Source organism: Antennarius striatus, chromosome 8 (genome assembly GCF_040054535.1).
Source record: "Antennarius striatus isolate MH-2024 chromosome 8, ASM4005453v1, whole genome shotgun sequence".
Lineage (NCBI taxonomy): Eukaryota > Metazoa > Chordata > Actinopteri > Lophiiformes > Antennariidae > Antennarius > Antennarius striatus.
In genome coordinates this window covers 16,699,472-16,720,165 of record NC_090783.1, presented here as the reverse complement: position 1 = coordinate 16,720,165, position 20,694 = coordinate 16,699,472, and the positions used below count along the sequence as shown (strand labels likewise).

The window sequence follows — 20,694 nt, the reverse complement described above, 5'->3', positions numbered from 1 at the left end:
TCTTTGAAAGATGTGAATTAAACTGTAGAAATACAGCATTTCTTGCGCATGACATGTTGTCCTGCCTTAAATATTTATTTTTATCATTTGTATGTTTATATTATTCAGTTACTATTTGTGGATTTGATTTATACGGTAATGGATAGTGGCGTGTTTGTATTTATTTTGTTTGTAAAGTACGTTTTAGAATTTAAAAATTTTAAAGAAGAATTTTTGGAAGAATTGCGCGAAGTCTCGCGAGATCTGGATGCCTGTCTGTCAAACCGCGCAAGGTCAGTGGAAATGACATGTGAGCAAAAACAAACTTTCTAGAAGCGACGGCAGAACCTTCTTGATCCCGACAGATCGCGTCATTTTAAAGATGGCCAGAGGAAGCCGCAGCCGTCCGTCCGCACCCAGGTAAACTATTCTGACACCTGTCTTAATCTGTGGCGTGGAAACGCTGCTGACGGTCACGCTTGACGCGCTTGAAACGGAGCGCAGATACAAATTTTTTATATTAGGTGTTGAAACTTGAAAAGTGTCTCCTATTATATTGAGAGGACAACGGAAACAATCCGTTTAGAGTGAGAGGAGACTGTGACCTTCAGACACTTAACTTTGCTCATGTCGGTTAATAAATAAATACTTGCTTATGTGCGCTTATAAACAGTCCTAACAGAAATAATAAGAACATGACGATATGTGTGTGTTTATATATGTGTATTTTAAGTTATGTGTATTTGTGGTGAAAAAAACAGACAAAACAGAGGGCTGATGATGATGATGTGACATAAGCTCTTGACATGTACCTTCTATGTTACATGACGTTGTGTAATGGCCCTTTAAGCCTCTCTAGTGCAGCTTGAATGGACTGTTTCTGCTCCATTTGTAGCCCAGCTCCATCTCACCCTCCCGCACCTGCTCATCCGCCTCCTACCGCTCTGGCACCAGCCCCAGCTCCGTCCCAGGGCCCGGGCCTCATGGCCCAGATGGCTACCACAGCTGCTGGGGTGGCGGTAGGCTCAGCTGTAGGCCATGTGGTTGGTGGCGCACTCACAGGAGCGTTTAGTGGAGGCAGCAGCAGTTCAGAGCCAGCCAAGCCTACACCCCAGGTAGGAGGTGGCATGTGATGACACTGAGGTTAAATAAACCTATGCAGGAACATAGAATAGGCTCCATTTTTTAATTTCTAATTTCATTTCTTCCTCTATTTATTCCAGGAGCCCTCCCGTCCTGCCGCTGCCCAGCCAGGCCCCTGCCACTTTGAGGTCAGGCAGTTCCTGGACTGCGCCACCAGCCAGACTGACCTGAGTTTATGTGAGGGCTTCAGTGAGGCACTCAAACAGTGCAAGTTCTCTAACGGTAAATCTGAGGTCAATGAGCAATATATCTGAGCTGAATGTGTTGTGTGTCACACTTTACACATCTGATTAACATCCCAGATTGAACAGCCTTGGATTAACTTCATTGTGCATTTTTGTAGTTATGTGACTTATTTGGCACTTCATTATTGTAAGCTACAGTAATGGCATTGACGTGATTTTAAGACAGCATGCTTGCAGTATGATTTTACTAGTTATTTCTAATATTTATAAACATGTATGTATTTTTTGCAGGTCTGACATCGTTGGTATGAAGGACGGGTGTCTGCTGAAAGCTCCTGTAAACACCGTGTGTGTCTGAGGCAGTGATTATGTTGATTTTGGTGTTGGATGACTGTTTTTAGTAATGTATAATAAACCTTGAATAAACAGCTGCTATCTCCTTACATGCAGTGTGACTGCTGATTAATCCTCATCCTTCATTTCCCTGTCAGTTTCAGTCAGTAGAGAAGTTATGGAGGTAAAGATACCCTGTAGATACGCTCAGACACAAACCATCAGCCTTCCAAATGATAGAATGCCGCCACCTACAGGCCAAAGAACGACACTACACCTTGAATTTGCCTTTTGAATGTTACTGCTGTGGAAATAGGTTTGTGAAATGAATAAATTTCATACTCACACTGTTTCATACCAATATAGATCTTTATTAGGATAATCACCATGAAATTATTAATTTCAGTAAAAGCACACTTGAAAATGAAACAAAATAAAATAGCAAAGCATCTTGTGTTGGTATAAAAGACTATAATAAATATGTTGCTTATTTTTAGATATTTAGAAATTAACAGAAGTTGCAGATTATTTACAGTTTGTATTGCTATGTGGTGAGAGAGATGAAAGCATTTTTTTTTCTTACATTAAAATTCCATAAACAGATGAACATTAAGAATAAACATGCATAACCTTGTAATAACTATATGATCAAATAGTTGAGTATATGTTCTGTGGCTTAATGGCCTGACAATGAAAGTCAAAGTTCTAACAGAAGCCAGACCAAGATATCAGATCATTTCAGCATTTTAGGGTTGTTACCAAGCTGTATCTTTGGTCCAATGTACCATGAGATCCTTCAAAATTAGGCTCTTGTGTTTTGTGTTACCACCCATATCATACATGTTATGGTAGACCTTTTGTTAGTGTTAATATTTTACATCTGCATGTCCACAGTGTGTACAGTGTTTGCTTAAGTGGTTCCTACAGCTGAAGACACACACACTTTACATTATGAGTCTTGTACTGGTTCTCACAAAGTGCTTTTACTTTGAAAGGATCAATGTGATTTCTGGACCTTCAGAGTTTAAACATTTTGGATAATCATCCTTTCTAGAAATCTAGCCTTTCTCTTTAGATCTTTGTTTGTTTAGGGACTTTAGTGTGGGTAGTGAGGTCTGGAGCTGTTGTTAATGTTAAAAATTAACAAAAAACAAAATGTGTTGCTCCAAATAATTATATTTGATTGCTGTTTAATGGTATTTGGATCAGAATATAAGTATATCTCTATCATTTAATTTTCTCAGATGAGACGGTGAGTTTGAGCACAGACATCAAGTATGTCTCTTCATGTGCAGAGCCAGGTGGTCAGAACGGGAAAAGGCCCGCTGACACAGGAGACACTCATATGGTTTTTGGCCCGTATGCTTGCGGTAGTGACGCGTCAACTCATCTGAGCGGGCAAATTTCCAGCTGCAGCCCTCCCATGAACAGTGGTACGGCTTTTCCCCTGAAGAGTAAATAACAAAACAGAGAGTAAATACCAAACAGATGAATTCAACCACCTTGAAACGGATCATTCTGGGTCAGTGGGGCCTACCTGTGTGGGTGCGGAGGTGAGCTTTGAGGTGTGAGCTCTTGGTGTAGGTCTTGCTGCAGCCGGGGTATTCGCAGCTGTGGATGGCGGGCCTCTTCTTCCCCGCAGGCCTTCGTCCGCGCCTCCCCTCCGCCCCACCGGGGGGCAGCGGTGATCCAACCAGAATTTGTTGCTGATGAAGGGGCAGATTAACAGTGGCCTGGCTGTGAGGATAGTCACAGAAAAGGTTGGCGTTGTGGTTGAAGCGTGGCATGAGGCTGTAGTGTCGGGGGTCGGGGGTCACGGACTGAGGAGGTATGAACCGGCTGTCGGGGAAGGCCATCACCGGGGGGTGTTGCAGGGGGTAGTATGGGTTAAAGTCACATGATGAGACTTTAGTGAGATTTCCTCTGTTGTGCCTCTCCACATTGTCTCCTAGGGGGAAGCCAAAATGATCCACAGCAGGTAGACCAGGAAATGAGGTCAGAGCCGTGTGCTCCCCAATATAACCATAGTGGTACAGCTCTGGTTGGACCAACGCCGCGGTCTCAACGGTGGACATGAGGTCTGCCATGAGGCCGCCGTTGCTCATTTGATGCTCTTGTTCTGGTCGCTCCTTCAGCATGGCCGTCTCTTGGTACCCCCTGTCTTGGCATACCTCTTGGAGCGGTTGATTATTATTTTCCAGATTGGGGTTGAGGTCGGGTGATGGGCTGCCCCAGTCAGAGAGGAGGAACTCAATGTCCCAGCATGCCTGTCCATCATCGTTCTGCAGCTCCTCCGACATTCCTCGTGGGACCTGATGCTGCTCGGAGCTTCCAGAGTCTGTGGGGAAAGGGCCGCCCTCAGACTGGGAGGTGTTGGACAGGATTGAAAGGTGATGATCACCGTGGAAATTATTATTACAGAACAAAGACTCCTGCAAATTACTTTCACATTTAAAGAAAAATAGAGTCACAGTTGTTGTTTTTTTACAGTTGACTTCATCATGCAAACACGAAATGATGACCGTGCGTTTTTGCCTCTTTCATTTCACTGGTCACCTCTGCAGGAAGACAGAATTCCATTAATTTACCAACATCTACTGGATTATTGAAGACATTGGTTGAACCACTGCTAAAATCCATTTATTCCCTTCATATTGTTTTCACATTATGTTTTTTCAATCTGTTTAAATTACTTCAACTGATTTGTCTTCAATGCAGCTCACAAAAAGTAACTTAACCTCCACAGGAACGAGAGCACGATGTCTGCAGAATGGAAAATACATAAAGCTAATGCTTGAAAGACGTGTGATCCAGTGAAATTGAATTTGAAAGGACAAAATGGACTCATATTTTTTCAATATTAGTAAATTTATTTGTTGAATATGCAAATAATCAACAAATTACCATACTGTTAACAAACAAGACAAGTGATATCATTACTTTTGTGATTGTCTCAAAAATGGGATTAAATGTCTGACTTTGGTGTCCGGTCATGAACTGAACATCTGGAGCGAACTGGATACTTACTTTCAGACTGTAAGTGGAGTGAGTGAGGCTGGAGAAAGAGCTGAAGGAGGGAAGCGCCGCCTGTGTGACCGCCATCAAGCACTGGGACACAACAGCCACTGCCAGAGGTAGGAGAAAAAGTGCCGTTCACGTTTTTAGTTTTCTTAATCCGGTTTTTTTCACATGACCGTCTCACATCCAGCTAACATTAAAGTCCGATCAGGCCTCTCATCTCAGTTTGAGTCAGTTCTTGAAGACTGAGCAACAGGTTCTTCAGGCCCTCTCCTTTACCTCATTCCTCATCCGCTATCTCTCCCTCTTTCGCTTGTCTATCTCTGTCAGCTGTGACATTTCAAATCTCTCTTTTTCATGTAGGTTTTGACCGTTAGGAGGTGGAGTATAAGTTACTCAGATGCCTCTTCTCTCAATTCACAAGAGTTCATTTATAGTCACTAGAAAAACTCCACTATCGACCACATCATCCTGACTTGTGTGTCAAATCAAACTGATTAGTACTGAACTTTAATTTACCAAGAATTTCTAGATTGTTAAAAAGCATCAGTCTCATATTCAAGCCTCACCAAATTAGTAATGAATAATAATGCAAACATTAAATGATCTTTTTGTTGTACGGCTATTTAAAAGAATTATATCCTATACAGCAATTTATATGGAGAGCAACATTAAGGTAAACAACATTCATTAATATATTAAACTGATCAGAGAACTTAAAACATTTTGCAATCTTTCAGCTGAATGATAATTTATTTATCACACTATTATATCACTATTTATTTAATGTACTTATCTACCAATGTTCAAAATTCCATCTAATCACATTGAAATCTACCACATTAGAACGAAGTTGTAAATAGCCTAAGAAAGGACAAATACATAAGGACAAGATGACAATTATGACACAATTGTAGCACTGTAGGAACTAGTTAAGGTAAATTTATCTGTACCGTTCCCTCACAAGGTAATGTATAGTCCTTTAAAATGAAATATAATGGATTAGAAATTCAATATAAAAACCATTAATAACAACTATTACATGAAAGACAAGTTAAAGGCATTTAGAAATAAATAAAAATCAATGAGGGCTCATCTGAGACAAATTAAAGGAAAAAAAGAGCTTCATCATGTAATCAAAATGAAAAGTAATTATAACACAAAAATGCAAGTTGTATCTGGTTGGTTTCGCTCATAAACAAACACACAAACGTGCAACAGTTTTTGTTTCGAGCTGTTTGAAGAGCATACATGTACAGGTCGGTCTATGTCCTCTCAATGAGGATATGTACTGACTTCTAGCGGACCTGTGTGTGTGGAAGGTGATGATATTCTTGCTGCTGTTTATCTGCTGGACATGGGGCAGAGGCAGGCTGCTGTATTCCTAAAGATAATGGACTCCTGGCTGCTGCTGATGAACGATGACGAGCACATAGCTGATAAAGACTCTTCTAATCCACCACACAAGATGAAAACTGTGGTGGTTACTCTTACACAATGCCCTCTGCATGGCTTTAAACCACGTAAAGTTAATCTCTAATTAATATGTTGGGCAGAAAACTGCTGACTCCTTTAAACATCACATGCACATGATGTTATCTTGAAGCAGTGGGGAAAAAAACCCAAGAAAACATTACATGTACATGAGTCATGATATTCATAATTTAGAGGCTTTTACATAGATAGACAAATAGTTTGAAATGCATTTGAAATAATTTGGAAATTCTCATGTTTATTACAGGGAACAGGGTTAGATTTCTGTCTACTGACTGTGCAGTCTACCTTAATGTGATGGTATAATTTTAATATATATCGTCCATAATTCTTTTAAACTTCATGATGTGAATACATCATTAAGTTTACCAATGATACATATGTTGATCACTAATGGGAAAATGGGTATTTATTGCTGCAAGGTAAAAGGAAATATTAGCAGAAAGACTAAATATATCCTTTATGTGACAGTTAATTATCACATTATCTCATCTCATCCGCATGCTTACAGGCCCTGTGTGTGTGTGTGTGTGTGTGTGTGTGTGTGTGTGTGTGTGTGTGTGTGTGTGTGTGTGTGTGTGTGTGTGTGTGTGTGTGTGTGTGTGTGTGTGTGTGTGTGTGTGTGTGTGTGAGGGTCACAGGCGTGTACACATATGTACTTTGCAGGCGGTTACCATAGACTAGCACTAGAGTGGACAGATAATTTCCTTTTGGGGATTAATAAAAAAGCTGATTCACACTATCAACAGACAACAATGGAAAAAAAACAAATCACAAAGGAATTAGAGCGTTTGTCTCCATCTAGTGGCCAAGTGACGTCATTGTTTCTCTGTCTTTTGGGCAAATTAATAAATAGTAGTCCTGCTGAAAATACCCGTACAACTAAATATTTAGAGTTTAGAGCCTATTATTGTTTAAAATTGTTTTAAAATAATGTGACTCATGCGCGCTATCACGTGTTGTTTTAGTGCGGAAGTGTTAAACGCAATTCGGTTGCTATGACACCAGAATAACACACTGGAGAAGACGCTCCTGCCTATGTAGCTAGCGCAAAATATAGAAATAAGTTCCCACGAAGGACTAGGATAACACCCGACCGGAAATTTGAGTAAGATTTCCAACTGTTTGTCGAACTTCATTTCGCATAGAGTGAAATTTTCAAAAGTGAATTCACAATGCAATCTTTAAGAGGCGCAGAAAAAGACACCTACAAATTGGGTGCACCTGAAAAAAGCAACAAATACTTTATTCTTTTATATTTTATACTGCATTATTATTGTTATTATTATTATTAATAATAATAATAATAATAACTTTTCATGCTTGTCTTAATTAAAAAAAGAATGTTGAAGTTCATATCTCCACATTGACCCCCAGTGGTGTCCTTTTCAGAAGCTATTCCTCCCCGATGTTCATGCTTTTTTGACTCATACACAATTCAGGAGAATGAAGATTAAAAATCCTCTCCTCTTCTGTGGGTCTTTTGCAGATGATGTCCTCTGAACGCAGAGCTGGCCTGTGGAGCAACCCCAGAACGACCCACTACAGCAAGGAGACCCAGGATATGATGAGATGTTAGATTGTGTTAATATTCCACTGTGGAGGCGAAACATCAATAAATTGATGTATGTGAAAATGTTTTCTATACATAAATTCTCTTATTCTCTCTGTTTGTGTGTGTAGTAATGATGCAGGAATCAAGGATCACCAGTATCCACAGAAGACTGATCAATAAATGTCTCAAAGGTATTTAAAGAAGTTTTAAGCCAGCATATAATTAAATTACTGACCTCAAAACACCACTTAATTTTGCAATATTCAAAATGATTTTTCCTCTCAGACGGAGAAGCTCTACCCGTGACTTTTGACTCCGTACCGTCCACATCCCTCCCTCAGCCTAAAACCAGTAAACTTGTCCAGCGTCTGGATTGGAGGCCTCAGATTCGCAGCGCTGATGCCTGTCGTTCTGGGAACAGCTACATCAGAGAAAATTTCTGTCCTGGTCCCACAAGTAAGTCCACACCTCTATTGATACCAAACTCGCTTCACTCGATCTTCACACTCTCCTCCATCCATTCATTTTTTTTTTTTTTTGATTATACAAAAAGTCACAACTGGTTAAAATTATTTTCACCCAGGAGACTTGGAGAAAGAGAAAAGAAGACTTCAGAATATTTTGGAAACGGGACAAGAAGAGCCAACAGGTTCATCGTCCAGAAATGTTCCTGTGTGTCATAACTCAGAAGTGGTGGAGAGCGATCGGTATGAGGAAGGTGAGGCTGACCGCACAGGAACTAATAATGAACAGGAGTAACACAAAGGGAATGTGGTCAGGAATAGAATTTACCCTTGAGAGCAAGATATTATTAAATGCCAGTCTGCATAAAATACTCCATCTATTACAAACCTGTTTCATAGTTCTGAATGAGATTGAGGAAAGAAGACAGTTTCTGACGGACATGGCTGCTCTGGGCCGGGAGAAGCAGTACCTCAACATCATCAACACAGAGATTTCCCAGGTAAACAACTGTTAACATCCCTGATTTCAGGATGTTGTTGGGATGAAGACTGTGGACTTCATCCCAACACTTAAACTGGTGTTGTTTCACAAATTCCACTACCAGAAAATTCGAGAACTGAAGTTGTTGGAGAAGACGTGCAGCCCAGAGGAGACAACGACCTGTGGGAGGAGAGGACCGACGAAAGAAAGCCTGACAGAAGGGGGAAAACTCACAGCCACCATCTGAGCTCTTGGAAATCAAGCTAAATAAGTTTGATTATGACTGGGTTAAGAGTGATTTCCTGATAGTTCATTTTTGCAGTTCAAGCGTAATGGCCCATCCCACCAGGAAGTGAAAGCATTACATCTACAAGAAATATGAACTTGCATGAAGTCATTTTATTCCAGTCAGTATTTTGGTTTAGTCCTGCTGCTGTTTTTCAAACAAAGTCCAGCTGACAGGATGTGGATCTACAGAAGCCCTTGGTTCCAGCTGGACAAGGAGGACACGAATGTTGTAGAAACAGACACCAAAGATGCTACCGTTTAAATGGAGGACAAATTAAAAATCTTAAATGTCAGAACAGGAACAGAATGAGCAAACATCCTGGCTTTTACATGAGCTCCAACATGAGGCTCATCCACACATGCAATTAAATAAAAGTCACTCGCACTAAAAATACTTGTTTTGTTTTTTTTCTTATCCGCTTTTAAGGCAAAATATGGGCAGTTAATGAAAGGCATAGTAATATATAAATTAAAAATGATTGCATATTCAGTGGTTAAAACTGTTAACAGGGTTTTCTCTACAGTTGATAAAATACTACTTGTCTATAATTTATTGTTGCACGTAAGAATTGCCATGTTAGGAAACTCTTCTTCTATTTGTCAGTATCGATACAGATTTCCAAATATGGAAAACAACAAACAAAAGACAGCTGCAATCCTAACATAGCAGCCAGAAGAGCTGAAGTCTCCACTGCTGGTTGAGGGAAGAGATTTCTCTTTCCTTTAGGTAGTACCGTTTACTTACTGACTTTTGAAATCAAGACAGAAATCCAAGGAGTGTTAAGTCAGCAGTCCATTAAAAACATTAAAAACCTGTTTCATCCCGGGTTCTTTCAAAGTGGTCTGATGAATTGCGTCTTTGCAGCGCCTTGACAAAAACCTACTGGGAAGAGACACTGCTGGGCAAGCAGAGCGAAACAACTTACAACAAATTACTGCAGTTGTTTAGAGACTGCACAAAAAATGACAACTCTCAAAGCTTTTGACTCGTCTTTTTGAAGCGCAACTCAACGAAGCGAAGTAGGATGAGACAGGGAGTGGATTCGGGGTCGCGCCACTTCTTCTTGGCCTGATGCACTTATTTTTCTTTTATCTTGTTACAGAAAGTCTTTTATCCTCTTGGAGGAGAACGCGTCTTTTCTACGGTGATTTCTGCTTACGGGGGCTCTTTCCTGGTTCTCCTTTGTGGCTCAGCCTCTTGAGCACCTTGATCGGTTTGAACTTGGTCCCTTTCTTCTTCTGCTGCTGCTGCTGCTGCTGCTCCTGCTGCTGCTGCTCCTGCTCAACCTCTGGATCCTTAAGGATGTCTGGGATGAAAAGAATTAAGAAAAATGCATTGAGATTCAGATAAGTTGTAAAATGTGACTAAAAAAATAAATAAAACACATGATGAAGAATCTTGCTACAAATAGATCTTACTCCAACTCGTACCTTTTTTCTTCAGCATGGCTCCGATGACTTTGTCCTCCTCTTCATCCCTAATCAGATCAGATTGCAAAATGATGATGATGAATAACTTCGGGTGTGTGCCAAAAAATCATTTAAATGCTCATTGCTGATTACCTCTGCCTGTCCTGGTCCATGTTATTGACAATCTGGTTGCGTTGTTCGATTATAGTGACGAGCTCAGCCATCAGCTCCTGCTCCCGGTTCTTGTCCTCCGCCGTCCAGTCTTTCTCTGAAAGAGAGAGATTATTAATTAATTATTCTTTATTATGGCTGCAACACGTGAGCCAGGCATCACAGACGCAGCCAAAGAATTTGAGTCTGGACATGATGAAGCCATACAAACCCGGTTTGTTGAGAAGACACCTCAGCTCATACTCAACATCCGCTTGCCTCTCTTCCAGGTTCTGCTGCTTCGATCTGCAGAGAAAAACAGTCCATTAATGAAGTTATAGAACAACAACCAACAACATGCTTCAAAACATAATCTAAAAATAAATGTGCCTCAAGGGAAGAAAGCTGCTGCAAATGACCGTAAAGTTTGCTGGACCCTAAAGTACAGGATCGTAACTCAGTGAACTGATGTTGCCTGTGTGCTACATGTTTAAAAAGACAAGTCTGACCAGTGTGGAAACCAACTGAAGTGTGAGGATTCCTAATATTTGGCCCTTGATGTGATCTGGACTCACGTGTAGACCAGCTCAGCTTCTCGACGTACTAACAGATGTTTCTCATGGATGAGACTGAACCAGTCCATTAACAGGTGCTCCTCATCCTCATCTGAAAAACCAAGAGGGACATAGAAGCATTCAATCTACTGTGATGTAACCTGTAGTGCAAATCTGAACTCACTGGCTGCCAATGACATCTATGGATGTTAACGTTATTCAGCAGGAAGGGCTGGAGGAGCTCGTCAGAGAAAATCAGGCTTCTAATCATGGAATTTAGCGTCATGAAGACAGATCCAGTTACGGAACAGAGGATGGAAAATCAGAGGAAGAAGAACTTGCAGCCGTTTACGATGCTACAAAGTTTTCATATGTCAGCGACATGGTGTCGCTCTGAGCGAAAACACCTCGTGATCGGAAAGAAAACACCGATAAATATCCGGAGCGTCGGAGAAAGTCCACCCAAGGAGCTCAATTGCTTCAAAATGCTGGCAGCCAATGTGTTTTGTCTCTGTGGAGCCTGACGTGATACCGTTGGGGTTGTCTCTCAGCTTCTTTTCCAGCTCCACCCCTCTCTGCTCCAGCTCGTCCAGCTGCTCGTCCAGCTGCCTCATCTCCCCCTGGATGTCCTCCTCTGTGATGAACTGATCCGACTGCACCTGGACGGATGTTTCGCACCGTTAGATACACAACCTTTAATTCAGTTCTTCAGTGTATGGCATCAGCCTTCTTTAGATTCTATACCTTGCGTTTTATTAAAGGGAAGCCATGGCCGGGGGCTGGGGGTCTGGCAGGTCGAGGGCCTTTTGATGGTCTGGTTTTGGATTTAGAAGGGGAGGGAGAAGCTTTCCTGTTGAAGGGGTTCTCCTTACAGAACCTCTGAAAATAGGAAACACATACAGCTGAAATACGACTTGCCAGTCACTTTGCATTGCTTTATTTGAAGGACGACCCCCCACCTTGTTGTGAGACTGGACAGCTCCTGACACCAAGGGACTGGGGGTCACCTGGGGCCGTGGTGGAAGAGCTTCGGCTCCGTTGGTCTCCAGGCTGCGACCGATCTGTGGGGTAGCCGGAGCTGAGGTGGCATGTGACGGCATGGGGGAGGGGTAGAGGCTTTGGGATGGGTGGGGCAGACGCTCTGAGGAGGAAGAGGAGGCGGCGGACTCATTCTGCGAGCAGATGAAAGGCTCCGAGACGCTCTTGGTGAACACATGCTGCTGGTCCCTGCTGGCACCGACACCCGACTGCTGGGAGGAGCTGTGGTCTGAGGAGGAAGACAGGCTCTCTGTGCTGAGAGCTGGAGAGGGAGAGCAAGAGGAGGGCTGAGAGTGAGGAAGAACTGAAAAGGGAAAGAGGTTTATCAAATCCCGCCGAGCAAACAGAGGAGAAACGGGGATCAAAGCAGAGGCAGATTGAAATGGAGAGAAAATGGGGGAAGAAAAAACAAAAATTTAAATATGACGTCCCGCTCTCAGTATTTAAATCCTTAATTTCAGTTTGAGTCCATCAGCACATCCTTAGAGGATTACCATGAGATTCAGGGTCTCAGGGACACAGAATCCCACGAAAAAACCAAATCAATCACAGAATCTCGACACCGAGACGTTTCGTCTTGACGTTAAGTTCTGATTAAAGTAGCATCAGTTACCTCCTGGCGGCGGTGGAACACGGGGAGCTAGGCGTTTCTTGCTCTTGGCGCTCCCGGGACTGGCAGAACGGGACGAGCTCCCACCACTAGGGGGGGTGTCGGCGTCGGCCTCGGCCGTCCGTGTGATGTTGTACCACGGGTGACTGGCCACCACCGTGGGTGGAATCGCGCTTCCTTCGCTCCCTTTCTCTTCCTCTCCCTCCTCATTCTCGTCGTCGTTATCGTCGTCCTCGTCGAAGGGGTTGGCGGGGGGAGGAGGCGTGCTGGGCCGAGAGCCCTCCCCTTTGAGAGAGGACAGAGAGCCTGTATTGGGAGGTGTAGCCAGTATGGCGGATGGAGGGGCGGGGGCTTTCTTCTTCTTGGTGTCTGATTGGACCAGGGTGAGCCAAGGAGGGTCTTTGGGTTTATGGGTGCCACTGGACAGGCTGGACAGATAAACACACAGACAGGGATGGAGGGGTCACACAGCGGAAGACAACAGAATACAACCAAATGGAAGCGTGGGGGGGGCAAACACCTGCAGTATGTGCTGTGAACAGATAATGACTATGATCTGATGGTAGGTGTGAGGTCAACAACATGGTGGCGATGGACAGAAAAAAGATTTAGCGGGGGTTCAGCTACCTTCCAGGAGACTGCGATCTTTCTCGAGGTTTGGGGGGCGTCGGGGGCTTCTGCTTCTCACCTGGAATTCCAAACAGAATGTGAGGATGTGCATCAACAGATCCAGTTTCCTACAATCGATTACATTCTGCAGTGAGGTCTGGCGGTACCGTCTGACGGGAGGAGTAGCCGAACCCGAGGGGCAGGGCGAGGAGGTGGGGTGGGTTCAGCGACGCGACGGGGGGCTGGGATTGGTCGACTGGCGCCCTCTGGATGGGTTGCAGGTGTTGGCGGCCGGTCCCCGTTCTCCGTTAAGCCTCCCGGTGGAGTTGGGGTAGAATTCTCTTTTTCCTCCTCTTCATCGCTCTCGTCAAATGGGTTGGGGGGAGGAGGAGGAGCGTCTGCAGCCTCTCCATCGTCATCCACGTCTTTTGTTTGGTCCACAGAGTCAGCGTTGTTGGTCGTGTCAGCAGTGACGGTGTCGGAGTCGTTGGATGGCATGTCGGTGGCATTCGTCTGGCTCGCTGGAGAAGAAATCTCCGTTCGGTCCTTCCCAGAAGGTTTTGTATCGCGACCGATTCTGGCAGACTGAACTGCCAAAGGTCTCTTACTGAGATCCGGTCGACCGTTCTGATTGGCTAAAGCTGGCCTCGTGAGGTGATGCGTGCAGAACAACTCCCGGGAATTGGTTCCTAATTTGTAGGATGCAGGAAGCAAAGTGCTGTGACACTCCATGCACCTGGAGCACAAAACGACACGGGGTGATGTTAGGATTCTCTACTGGCTGAAGTTTGTGGAGATGTGAACACGACGAATCTGGAGCTGTGGTATTCACCTGAAGCAGTTGCGATGGTAGAGCTTGCCGTCCACCAGAAACCTTTGCACCAGGTGAACGTGTTTCTGGCAGGCGGCGCAGGTGCTGCTGAGCGTGCTGCGCTTCACTGTGGTGTTCGCTTCCTCGCCAGGCCGCACGGCCGCGCCCGACTAGAGCAAGCAACGTTGCGAGGAAGGGAGAGGGGGAATACATCAGGGGAATGGGGGGAGATGGAAAATAATGTGGGAGATCAAACATGGATTCAGGAATTCATGATGTGGACTGTTGAGCTACGGCTAGGCCTGCTTCTCGTGGATTCACATGGTTTGTTGTTGCATTTCTTTTTGAGTTTAAAACAATATTTGATTGGTATAAAGTTGTTTTTACTAGTTTTACAAAGCAAATAGAGAGTTAGCACCTCTGTTTTTATTAAAAAATGTTGATATTTTGCTTTCAGGCATATAATTTCTGCTTTTTGTCTCTTTTAATTTCTGTTAGGTAAAGAAAAAGTTAGCCGCTGCACAGTCAGAACTAGCGTTAGGTTGGTACCACCAGTTTTTATGTACAGGAGGTGGTTATAAAAGACTGACCTAAATGTTTTTCATTCACCTCCTAACCCACCCCACTCCCATCCTACTGCCTAGGCTGAAGGCCAATGAGTGGAGGGGGGGGTTAGATGTGAAGAGGAAGAGTAGGAAGAGGAAGGAGTGGAATGGATTTCCATCTGGAGGAACAGGAGGAGGAGGATGCCGATGCGTGGACGTGTAGGGATGGTGAAAATAAGTTGAGGCCAAACGCAAGAAAAGAGAGACAGGATACAGGCTATCTTTATGGACCCTACTTCTGTCACTGCGGCTTTCCCCTCCGATGGAAAACAAACCCATACAAGGAAACAGTAATTACTGAACACATTTGTGGGTACTGTACATTGTTGTACTGCAATGGCAGGATGGGATTTGTACTGTGACGACCTAATACCGACAAATAACACATAAACAATCAGATACTCCAGGGCTTCAAACAAAAACTGATGCAAACTTATAAATAACTGTGTTCTGCTGAAGGACAACATGGGTACAATATTACAGAAGAGCTTGTAGGAAACAGGTAGAACCAGGATCATGCAGAAATACAATGCAGTGTAGTTTTCATGCTAATCTGTACACTTTCTTACCTCGGACTCAACCACTTTGTCTTCCAGAGGGGTCGGTGGCCTCTTCTGGGCCGTCTCATTATGACCAACAGTACTGAGCCTTTTCATGCAAGAGGGGTTTGCTGCAGAGAAGGGAGTCCTCTGTTAGTGATAAGTGATAGTAAGTCATTAAGTCGCTGCGACACAAAATATATGATCTGCTCCATCTGAAAACGTGACTGGAAATAAAAAAAAAAACAGCACTGCATGAAGACTTTATTCAAGTTAAAATCAAAGGAAAACATTAGAGTAAATTCTAAGAAAATGAACATAAATTTCAACAGGACTTATAGAAAGTACCTTTGGACTTATTGTTGAAGAAGTTGTAGTACTGAGACACGTATGTGATGATGCTCAGCCGATCAGGCACCTTCATGGACACCATGTCTTCTGCGTCCAATAGTGCTGGAATCCCCAACTCTGCCTCCGCAACCTCAAACGCCTGTGATGAAGCGAAGACGAGACGAGGGAGGCCGAGGTTTGGAAAGAAGGAAGCAGATGAAGAAGCAGCTGAGAATGTGCAAACACTGTGTTTACGTTTACGCTGTTAAATTATGATAATTATTGCCTTTTGCTTCCATTTCTCAATGTTTTAATGTTCCGGTGTTGAAACTCTTAACAGCGAGGTGTGTGGCGCATGCTGATGAAACTTGGACAATGTTTATGGGTTTTAAATATTAGTCTTCAATGCATTAAGCAGCACAAACCAAAGTCCATTGTCTTTATCACCCTTTATACCCTTATCACTAACCCTGAGGTGGTGTCAGAAATAATAGGGGATGATATCGGATGTGATAAAACAGAAACGACGGGCATTAATCAGGACTCTGGGGCACAAACAAACAATACACACCACAAGATTTGTTGTCCCATTAATGAGCAGTCTTCTTTTAGCCCACCCCTGTTATTACAACGTCATTACAATGTCATTACGTCAGTCTTTACCAGTGTAGACAGGTTACACATTACGCAAGCAAAAGAATGCAACGGTGGTTGAGCAACAGAAAATGAGCATCAGGATAATGAAATGAGGTGAAGCGCAGAGTTTAGAAGACAGCGGATGGATTAGAGACAGTGGTGAAGACAGACGTGATGGACGGATTAGAGACAGTGGTGAAGACAGACGTGATGGACGGATTAGAGACAGTGGTGAAGACAGATGTGATGGACGGATTAGAGACAGTGGTGAAGACAGACGTGATGGACGGATTAGAGACAGTGGTGAAGACAGATGTGATGGACGGATTAGAGACAGTGGTGAAGACAGACGTGATGGACGGATTAGAGACAGTGGTGAAGACAGATGTGATGGACGGATTAGAAACAGTGGTGAAGACAGACGTGATGGACGGATTAGAGACAGTGAAGACAGATGTGATGGACGGATTAGAGACAGTGGTGAAGACAGATGTGATGGACGGATTAGAGACAGTGGTGAAGACAGACGTGATGGACGGATTAGAGACAGTGGTGAAGACAGATGTGATGGACGGATTAGAGACAGTGGTGAAGACAGACGTGATGGACGGATTAGAGACAGTGGTGAAGACAGATGTGATGGACGGATTAGAAACAGTGGTGAAGACAGACGTGATGGACGGATTAGAGACAGTGGTGAAGACAGACGTGATGGACGGATTAGAGACACTGGTGAAGACAGACGTGGTGGACGGATTACAGACAGTGGTGAAGACAGACGTGGTGGATGGATTAGAGACACTGGTGAAGACAGACGTGATGGACGGATTAGAGACACTGGTGAAGACAGACGTGGTGGACGGATTACAGACAGTGGTGAAGACAGACGTGGTGGACGGATTACAGACAGTGGTGAGCAGACTTCGGGGACAAATGAGGACATATGGTGTCAGAGAGGAGGATGCAGAAGATAGGCTGGAAAAAGGAAAAGGAGGCGAGTGTAATGAAACTAGGAGAGATAATTCTTCTGAACTCAATGAGGGACCAACCTGTGATAGAAGTCGTTTACAAGAATGTTTTTAAGGAAAGACAACCAACAGGAACTCAAATTTGGCTCCTTAGTGGCAAAATCTAAACGCCTCTCACATTTACAGTCTGTTCAATCCAGTGGAACACTTAATTCAGAAAAGCCCACATTATAGCCCCCTGTGGTGCTGCCATCAATGACCCTTCTCTCTGAAAGCTGTTGGATTCACAGAATGCAAGCTGTGGGACAAAGTCGCCAAAACTTAGCTCAGACTGAAAATGAGGAGACTCCCATTCCATCCCACAATGTTTTGCTGGCCTGCCAACAATGTGGAAAAACCCGACAAAAAAATGAAAGCGTTCTGGTTTCGATCCACTGAATTATATGAACTGCACAGTCAGGAAATTCTTTTTTATATTTTTTCGTCATTGGTTTATGTCAGCATCGTCTTGATTATCCTCAATATTCTGATTTTCTTTGTTTCTTTTTCAATCAATCACAATTATGCAACACTTCACTCCACATACACAATCAAATGCACAGAAAAAAACACATGCCACAGCTGCATGGACGCTCAGGACGTTTCTGACTCACCAGCCGGTTGTTCTCGTAGACATCCTCTTTAGACAGCGAGTCAAAGTCTCTGGAATCACAAGACAGAAGTCCCTTTTAAAACCCAGATGGGTACGCAGGTGATGAAAAATCTTGTAAAACCATTAATGTAGCGTCAAACGAGTCGCGCTGATTCTTGATGGTACTGGACAGACATAGCTCTTCACACTACTAATGTTATAAACCATCACAACGCTATTATTAGCTTGACAGCAATACGCGCAGGAATGGCGAGCAGCTAAGCTTTCCAACCCACAGTGCTGACAATTGATACTAGTCTACACATAAATGATTCCTGATGTGAAAAACTGCCAGGACAAAAGGAAAGAAGCGGCTGCTTGAAACCGAAGTGAGGGCCTTGTAAACATAAGGCTTGGTTTAGGAATGCCTACAGAAAATACAACCAGACCCCTCACCAGCAAACATCCTGCAGTAAAGCTGCTAATGTCTGAGGTGTTCTGTTATAAAAGTGAAGTTGTTTTGCATAAATGAGCATATGTCAACACATGTGTGTAGCAGTGGAACAACAGTCAGATGGGAGGAAAGACATCATGACCCTGGTGAGAGCTGGTGGAGAACATGTGGAACTCCCAAGAAGGCAAACGCCTATGAATGAGCTCAGTGTTGGAGTCCCACAGAGTGACCTCTGTTCTCTCTAATCTCGCTTCCATAGTCACAAACACACCGAACAGCAGCGCTAACGTCGAGGTCATGTGGTCACAGGTCCACTATATCATAGCTACCGACATGATGGACTGCAGTGACTTAAAAACATCACACAGATCGTCATCAGAGGGTTTCTAACTTATGGAGGAGAGCCAGCTACTTGTGACGTGGAAGATCAGGTGCAATGTGCAATGTCCGTGTCGCACTGGTGAACTGGGATACGGATGATTTTTTTTCGTCTCTCTCCACTGGCCTGGCTGAAATTTCAGACGAGTCCTTTTGCTCTACCAGCATCTTCATTGGCCTTCAGCATGATCCATTTGAATGAACACATTAGCTGCAGAGTGGAGGGCAGCGCTACAATGCCTGGACCAACATGAGAGCTAAATCCAGCCTGACAGGTGAAGGTTTCAGCAGCACATCAACCTGACGGGCTGTCTGTGTCGATCGTGAGTTCAGTCGGGCCGTGGGAGTCACAGCCAGGGCCGAGCTGGGAAGAACAAATTAAGGAGGCAGAGCTGAAAAGTTGATGTGTCCATTTTCTAGATTTAAGATTTTGCTGCTGTGATGTGTTTGCAGATATTTTCCACTTCACTAACTTAGCTGATTGGTCCAGCCACGAATATCTGCTTGACTGTCATCCAATCACAGGCCAGTTTGCTCCCTTTGCAACTTCAAGCCCACCTGAGAAGATCGCAGCATGGGCAAAACACTCAATATCTAAAATAAAGTCAATCACAGGACAAAGACAACAAATATTGTAGACATCTTTCGGACAATCAACCACTACCCCAGAGCAGTCAACAGGGTGCACCCCACCCACACAGGGGCAGTGCTTTTTTTCAGAGACATGCCTGTGAAATGTCAATCACATGACAGTCAAAGAATGCAGAAACCTTTCAAAATAACTTATCTATCTTGATGCAAGCTAAAAGAACAAACACAGAAGGGAGTGTGGACTCACTAATCTGTAAGAAAATATATTTTCTGTTTTTGGTCTCTACCAAAATAATTTTAAATCATCATGAGACATGCTTAGTGCTCATTTTAGTCTCCCTCTACAAGTTTTTTAAAGTGCAAAAACATGAAAACATATTATTCTTAAATGCAACCTGAAGTAACAACACATAAAAAGTAAGCTAAGCACTAACACAGAATACTACTTACAAACAGATGTAAAAAAAATGAAAAAAGTAGGTCACTGCTCTGAAACATCTCTCCATTGTTCATTACGACGATCCAGATCCCATTCATCATAACTGAAACCACTGTAAACAGACTTGTCCCTCAGCCATCACACTAATCCGAATTAACCACGCATATCTGGACTCGGGTTTACTCACATCAGCTCTGGTCTGTAACGATGTATTATAGCACAAAACGCCAATCCGTCCCGAAAAGACGAGGACATGTCTCTGATGTCCACATGGTCGTAGTTTTCACACTGAACCCGACACCACTCCTGGAGAGCTTTGAGAGAGCCCATCATTCTAACGCCTTATCCTGGAGATCCGAGGAGTCCTGTCAAAACCAGTGTCCGGGTGTTTGATCCAGGAGGGGACAGGAGGCAGCACAAAGTCTTTTCTCTGGTCATAAACGAGCAGCGTTTCACTGGAGGGTCGACGGCAAGGCAACACCCGATCTTCTAATCCGGCACAGCAGCAACTGAGTCACGGTCAACACCAGCATGGCTAGGAAGCTAGCTAGTGTTAGCTTACTTTTGTGACAGCAAATGGCATTGTATCCCGCTATGAACTACAAATGGAACGGAGCCTTTTGACTACAAACCACGACGGGTATCCAGAGTAGATAGCACACATAACAAAGTTCATGACGTAAGAACTTTGTTCACTCCAGAGGGTTTCTCCCAGTTTAAGGTGTTGATCTAGCCCCAGTTGAAGCAGAGGTTACAGTCTCTAGCTGGAGGTGGACCTCGGCACGGTGTTTGTTGGCGCAGGGGGAACATGCATTTGCTGATGGAACGCCAGTCTAGAAAAGCCCCTTAGAAGAGAAAAAAGGGTCCTTGACAGCTGCGGCTGGCCCCCAAAGGTCCAGTTAGGTCATCCCCGTTGCCAGACTGAGGCGTTGTGTCTTCCCCCAGTCAATATGACGTTGTTGTTTAATTTTGCGCCCGCTGGGGGGCGCTCCGGAGACACC

The 20,694-nt window shown here is 43.8% G+C and overlaps 4 protein-coding genes across 6 annotated transcripts; 2 read left to right on the top strand and 2 right to left on the bottom strand.

Moving 5' to 3' along the window:
* Positions 1-240: 240 nt before the first annotated feature.
* Positions 241-1,757, top strand: chchd10 (coiled-coil-helix-coiled-coil-helix domain containing 10). Its single transcript, XM_068320900.1, has 4 exons — positions 241-399; positions 875-1,094; positions 1,203-1,344; positions 1,599-1,757. Exons 1-4 carry the CDS (start codon positions 362-364, stop codon positions 1,616-1,618), a joined length of 420 nt encoding a protein of 139 aa, XP_068177001.1. The 5' UTR covers positions 241-361; the 3' UTR covers positions 1,619-1,757.
* A 233-nt stretch (positions 1,758-1,990) lies between these two features.
* Positions 1,991-5,072, bottom strand: klf1 (Kruppel like factor 1 (erythroid)). The gene is made up of 3 exons (XM_068320897.1): positions 4,668-5,072; positions 3,178-4,003; positions 1,991-3,087 (listed from the first exon to the last, which is right to left on the bottom strand). The coding sequence occupies exons 1-3, from the start codon at positions 4,740-4,742 to the stop codon at positions 2,912-2,914; spliced, it is 1,077 nt and encodes a 358-aa protein (XP_068176998.1). The 5' UTR covers positions 4,743-5,072; the 3' UTR covers positions 1,991-2,911.
* On the top strand, positions 3,890-8,912 carry c8h22orf23 (chromosome 8 C22orf23 homolog). 2 transcript variants are annotated; one of them, XM_068320898.1, is made up of 8 exons: positions 3,890-4,030; positions 4,674-4,774; positions 7,642-7,726; positions 7,836-7,898; positions 7,993-8,163; positions 8,291-8,425; positions 8,571-8,671; positions 8,777-8,912. In XM_068320898.1, the coding sequence occupies exons 3-8, from the start codon at positions 7,642-7,644 to the stop codon at positions 8,897-8,899; spliced, it is 678 nt and encodes a 225-aa protein (XP_068176999.1). In that variant the 5' UTR covers positions 3,890-4,030; positions 4,674-4,774; the 3' UTR covers positions 8,900-8,912. The 2 variants fall into 2 exon arrangements, with proteins under 2 accessions (XP_068176999.1, XP_068177000.1); XM_068320899.1 differs by having other exon boundaries at positions 3,893-4,030; positions 4,131-4,774.
* A 119-nt stretch (positions 8,913-9,031) lies between these two features.
* micall1a (MICAL-like 1a) lies at positions 9,032-20,658 on the bottom strand. Of its 2 annotated transcripts, none has more exons than XM_068320894.1 (16): positions 19,881-20,658; positions 17,854-17,902; positions 15,615-15,756; positions 15,297-15,397; positions 14,144-14,292; positions 13,479-14,047; positions 13,330-13,390; positions 12,706-13,130; positions 12,014-12,354; positions 11,799-11,933; positions 11,587-11,713; positions 11,076-11,166; positions 10,733-10,806; positions 10,504-10,618; positions 10,372-10,418; positions 9,032-10,247 (listed from the first exon to the last, which is right to left on the bottom strand). In XM_068320894.1, exons 1-16 carry the CDS (start codon positions 20,024-20,026, stop codon positions 10,081-10,083), a joined length of 2,739 nt encoding a protein of 912 aa, XP_068176995.1. In that variant the 5' UTR covers positions 20,027-20,658; the 3' UTR covers positions 9,032-10,080. The 2 variants fall into 2 exon arrangements, with proteins under 2 accessions (XP_068176995.1, XP_068176994.1); XM_068320893.1 differs by having other exon boundaries at positions 12,014-12,396; positions 19,881-20,657.
* Positions 20,659-20,694: the final 36 nt, after the last annotated feature.

Bases quoted from the DNA above. Each gene is read 5' to 3' on its own strand.
- c8h22orf23 (XM_068320898.1), top strand. From the start codon at position 7,642: ATGATGTCCTCTGAACGCAGAGCTGGCCTGTGGAGCAACCCCAGAACG. The intron at 7,727-7,835 runs GTTAGATTGTGT...TTGTGTGTGTAG, and splicing joins GACCCAGGATATGATGAGAT to TAATGATGCAGGAATCAAGG. The intron at 7,899-7,992 runs GTATTTAAAGAA...TTTTCCTCTCAG, and splicing joins GATCAATAAATGTCTCAAAG to ACGGAGAAGCTCTACCCGTG.
- klf1 (XM_068320897.1), bottom strand. From the start codon at position 4,742: ATGGCGGTCACACAGGCGGCGCTTCCCTCCTTCAGCTCTTTCTCCAGC. The intron at 4,004-4,667 runs GTAAGTATCCAG...AACACCTCCCAG, and splicing joins ACTCCACTTACAGTCTGAAA to TCTGAGGGCGGCCCTTTCCC. The intron at 3,088-3,177 runs GTAGGCCCCACT...TTTACTCTTCAG, and splicing joins TCACCTCCGCACCCACACAG to GGGAAAAGCCGTACCACTGT.
- micall1a (XM_068320893.1), bottom strand. From the start codon at position 20,026: ATGATGGGCTCTCTCAAAGCTCTCCAGGAGTGGTGTCGGGTTCAGTGT. The intron at 14,048-14,143 runs GTGAATACCACA...TTTGTGCTCCAG, and splicing joins TACCATCGCAACTGCTTCAG to GTGCATGGAGTGTCACAGCA. The intron at 10,619-10,732 runs GTTTGTATGGCT...TCTCTCTTTCAG, and splicing joins GTGTCTTCTCAACAAACCGG to AGAAAGACTGGACGGCGGAG.
- chchd10 (XM_068320900.1), top strand. From the start codon at position 362: ATGGCCAGAGGAAGCCGCAGCCGTCCGTCCGCACCCAG. The intron at 1,095-1,202 runs GTAGGAGGTGGC...TATTTATTCCAG, and splicing joins CAGCCAAGCCTACACCCCAG to GAGCCCTCCCGTCCTGCCGC. The intron at 1,345-1,598 runs GTAAATCTGAGG...TATTTTTTGCAG, and splicing joins ACAGTGCAAGTTCTCTAACG to GTCTGACATCGTTGGTATGA.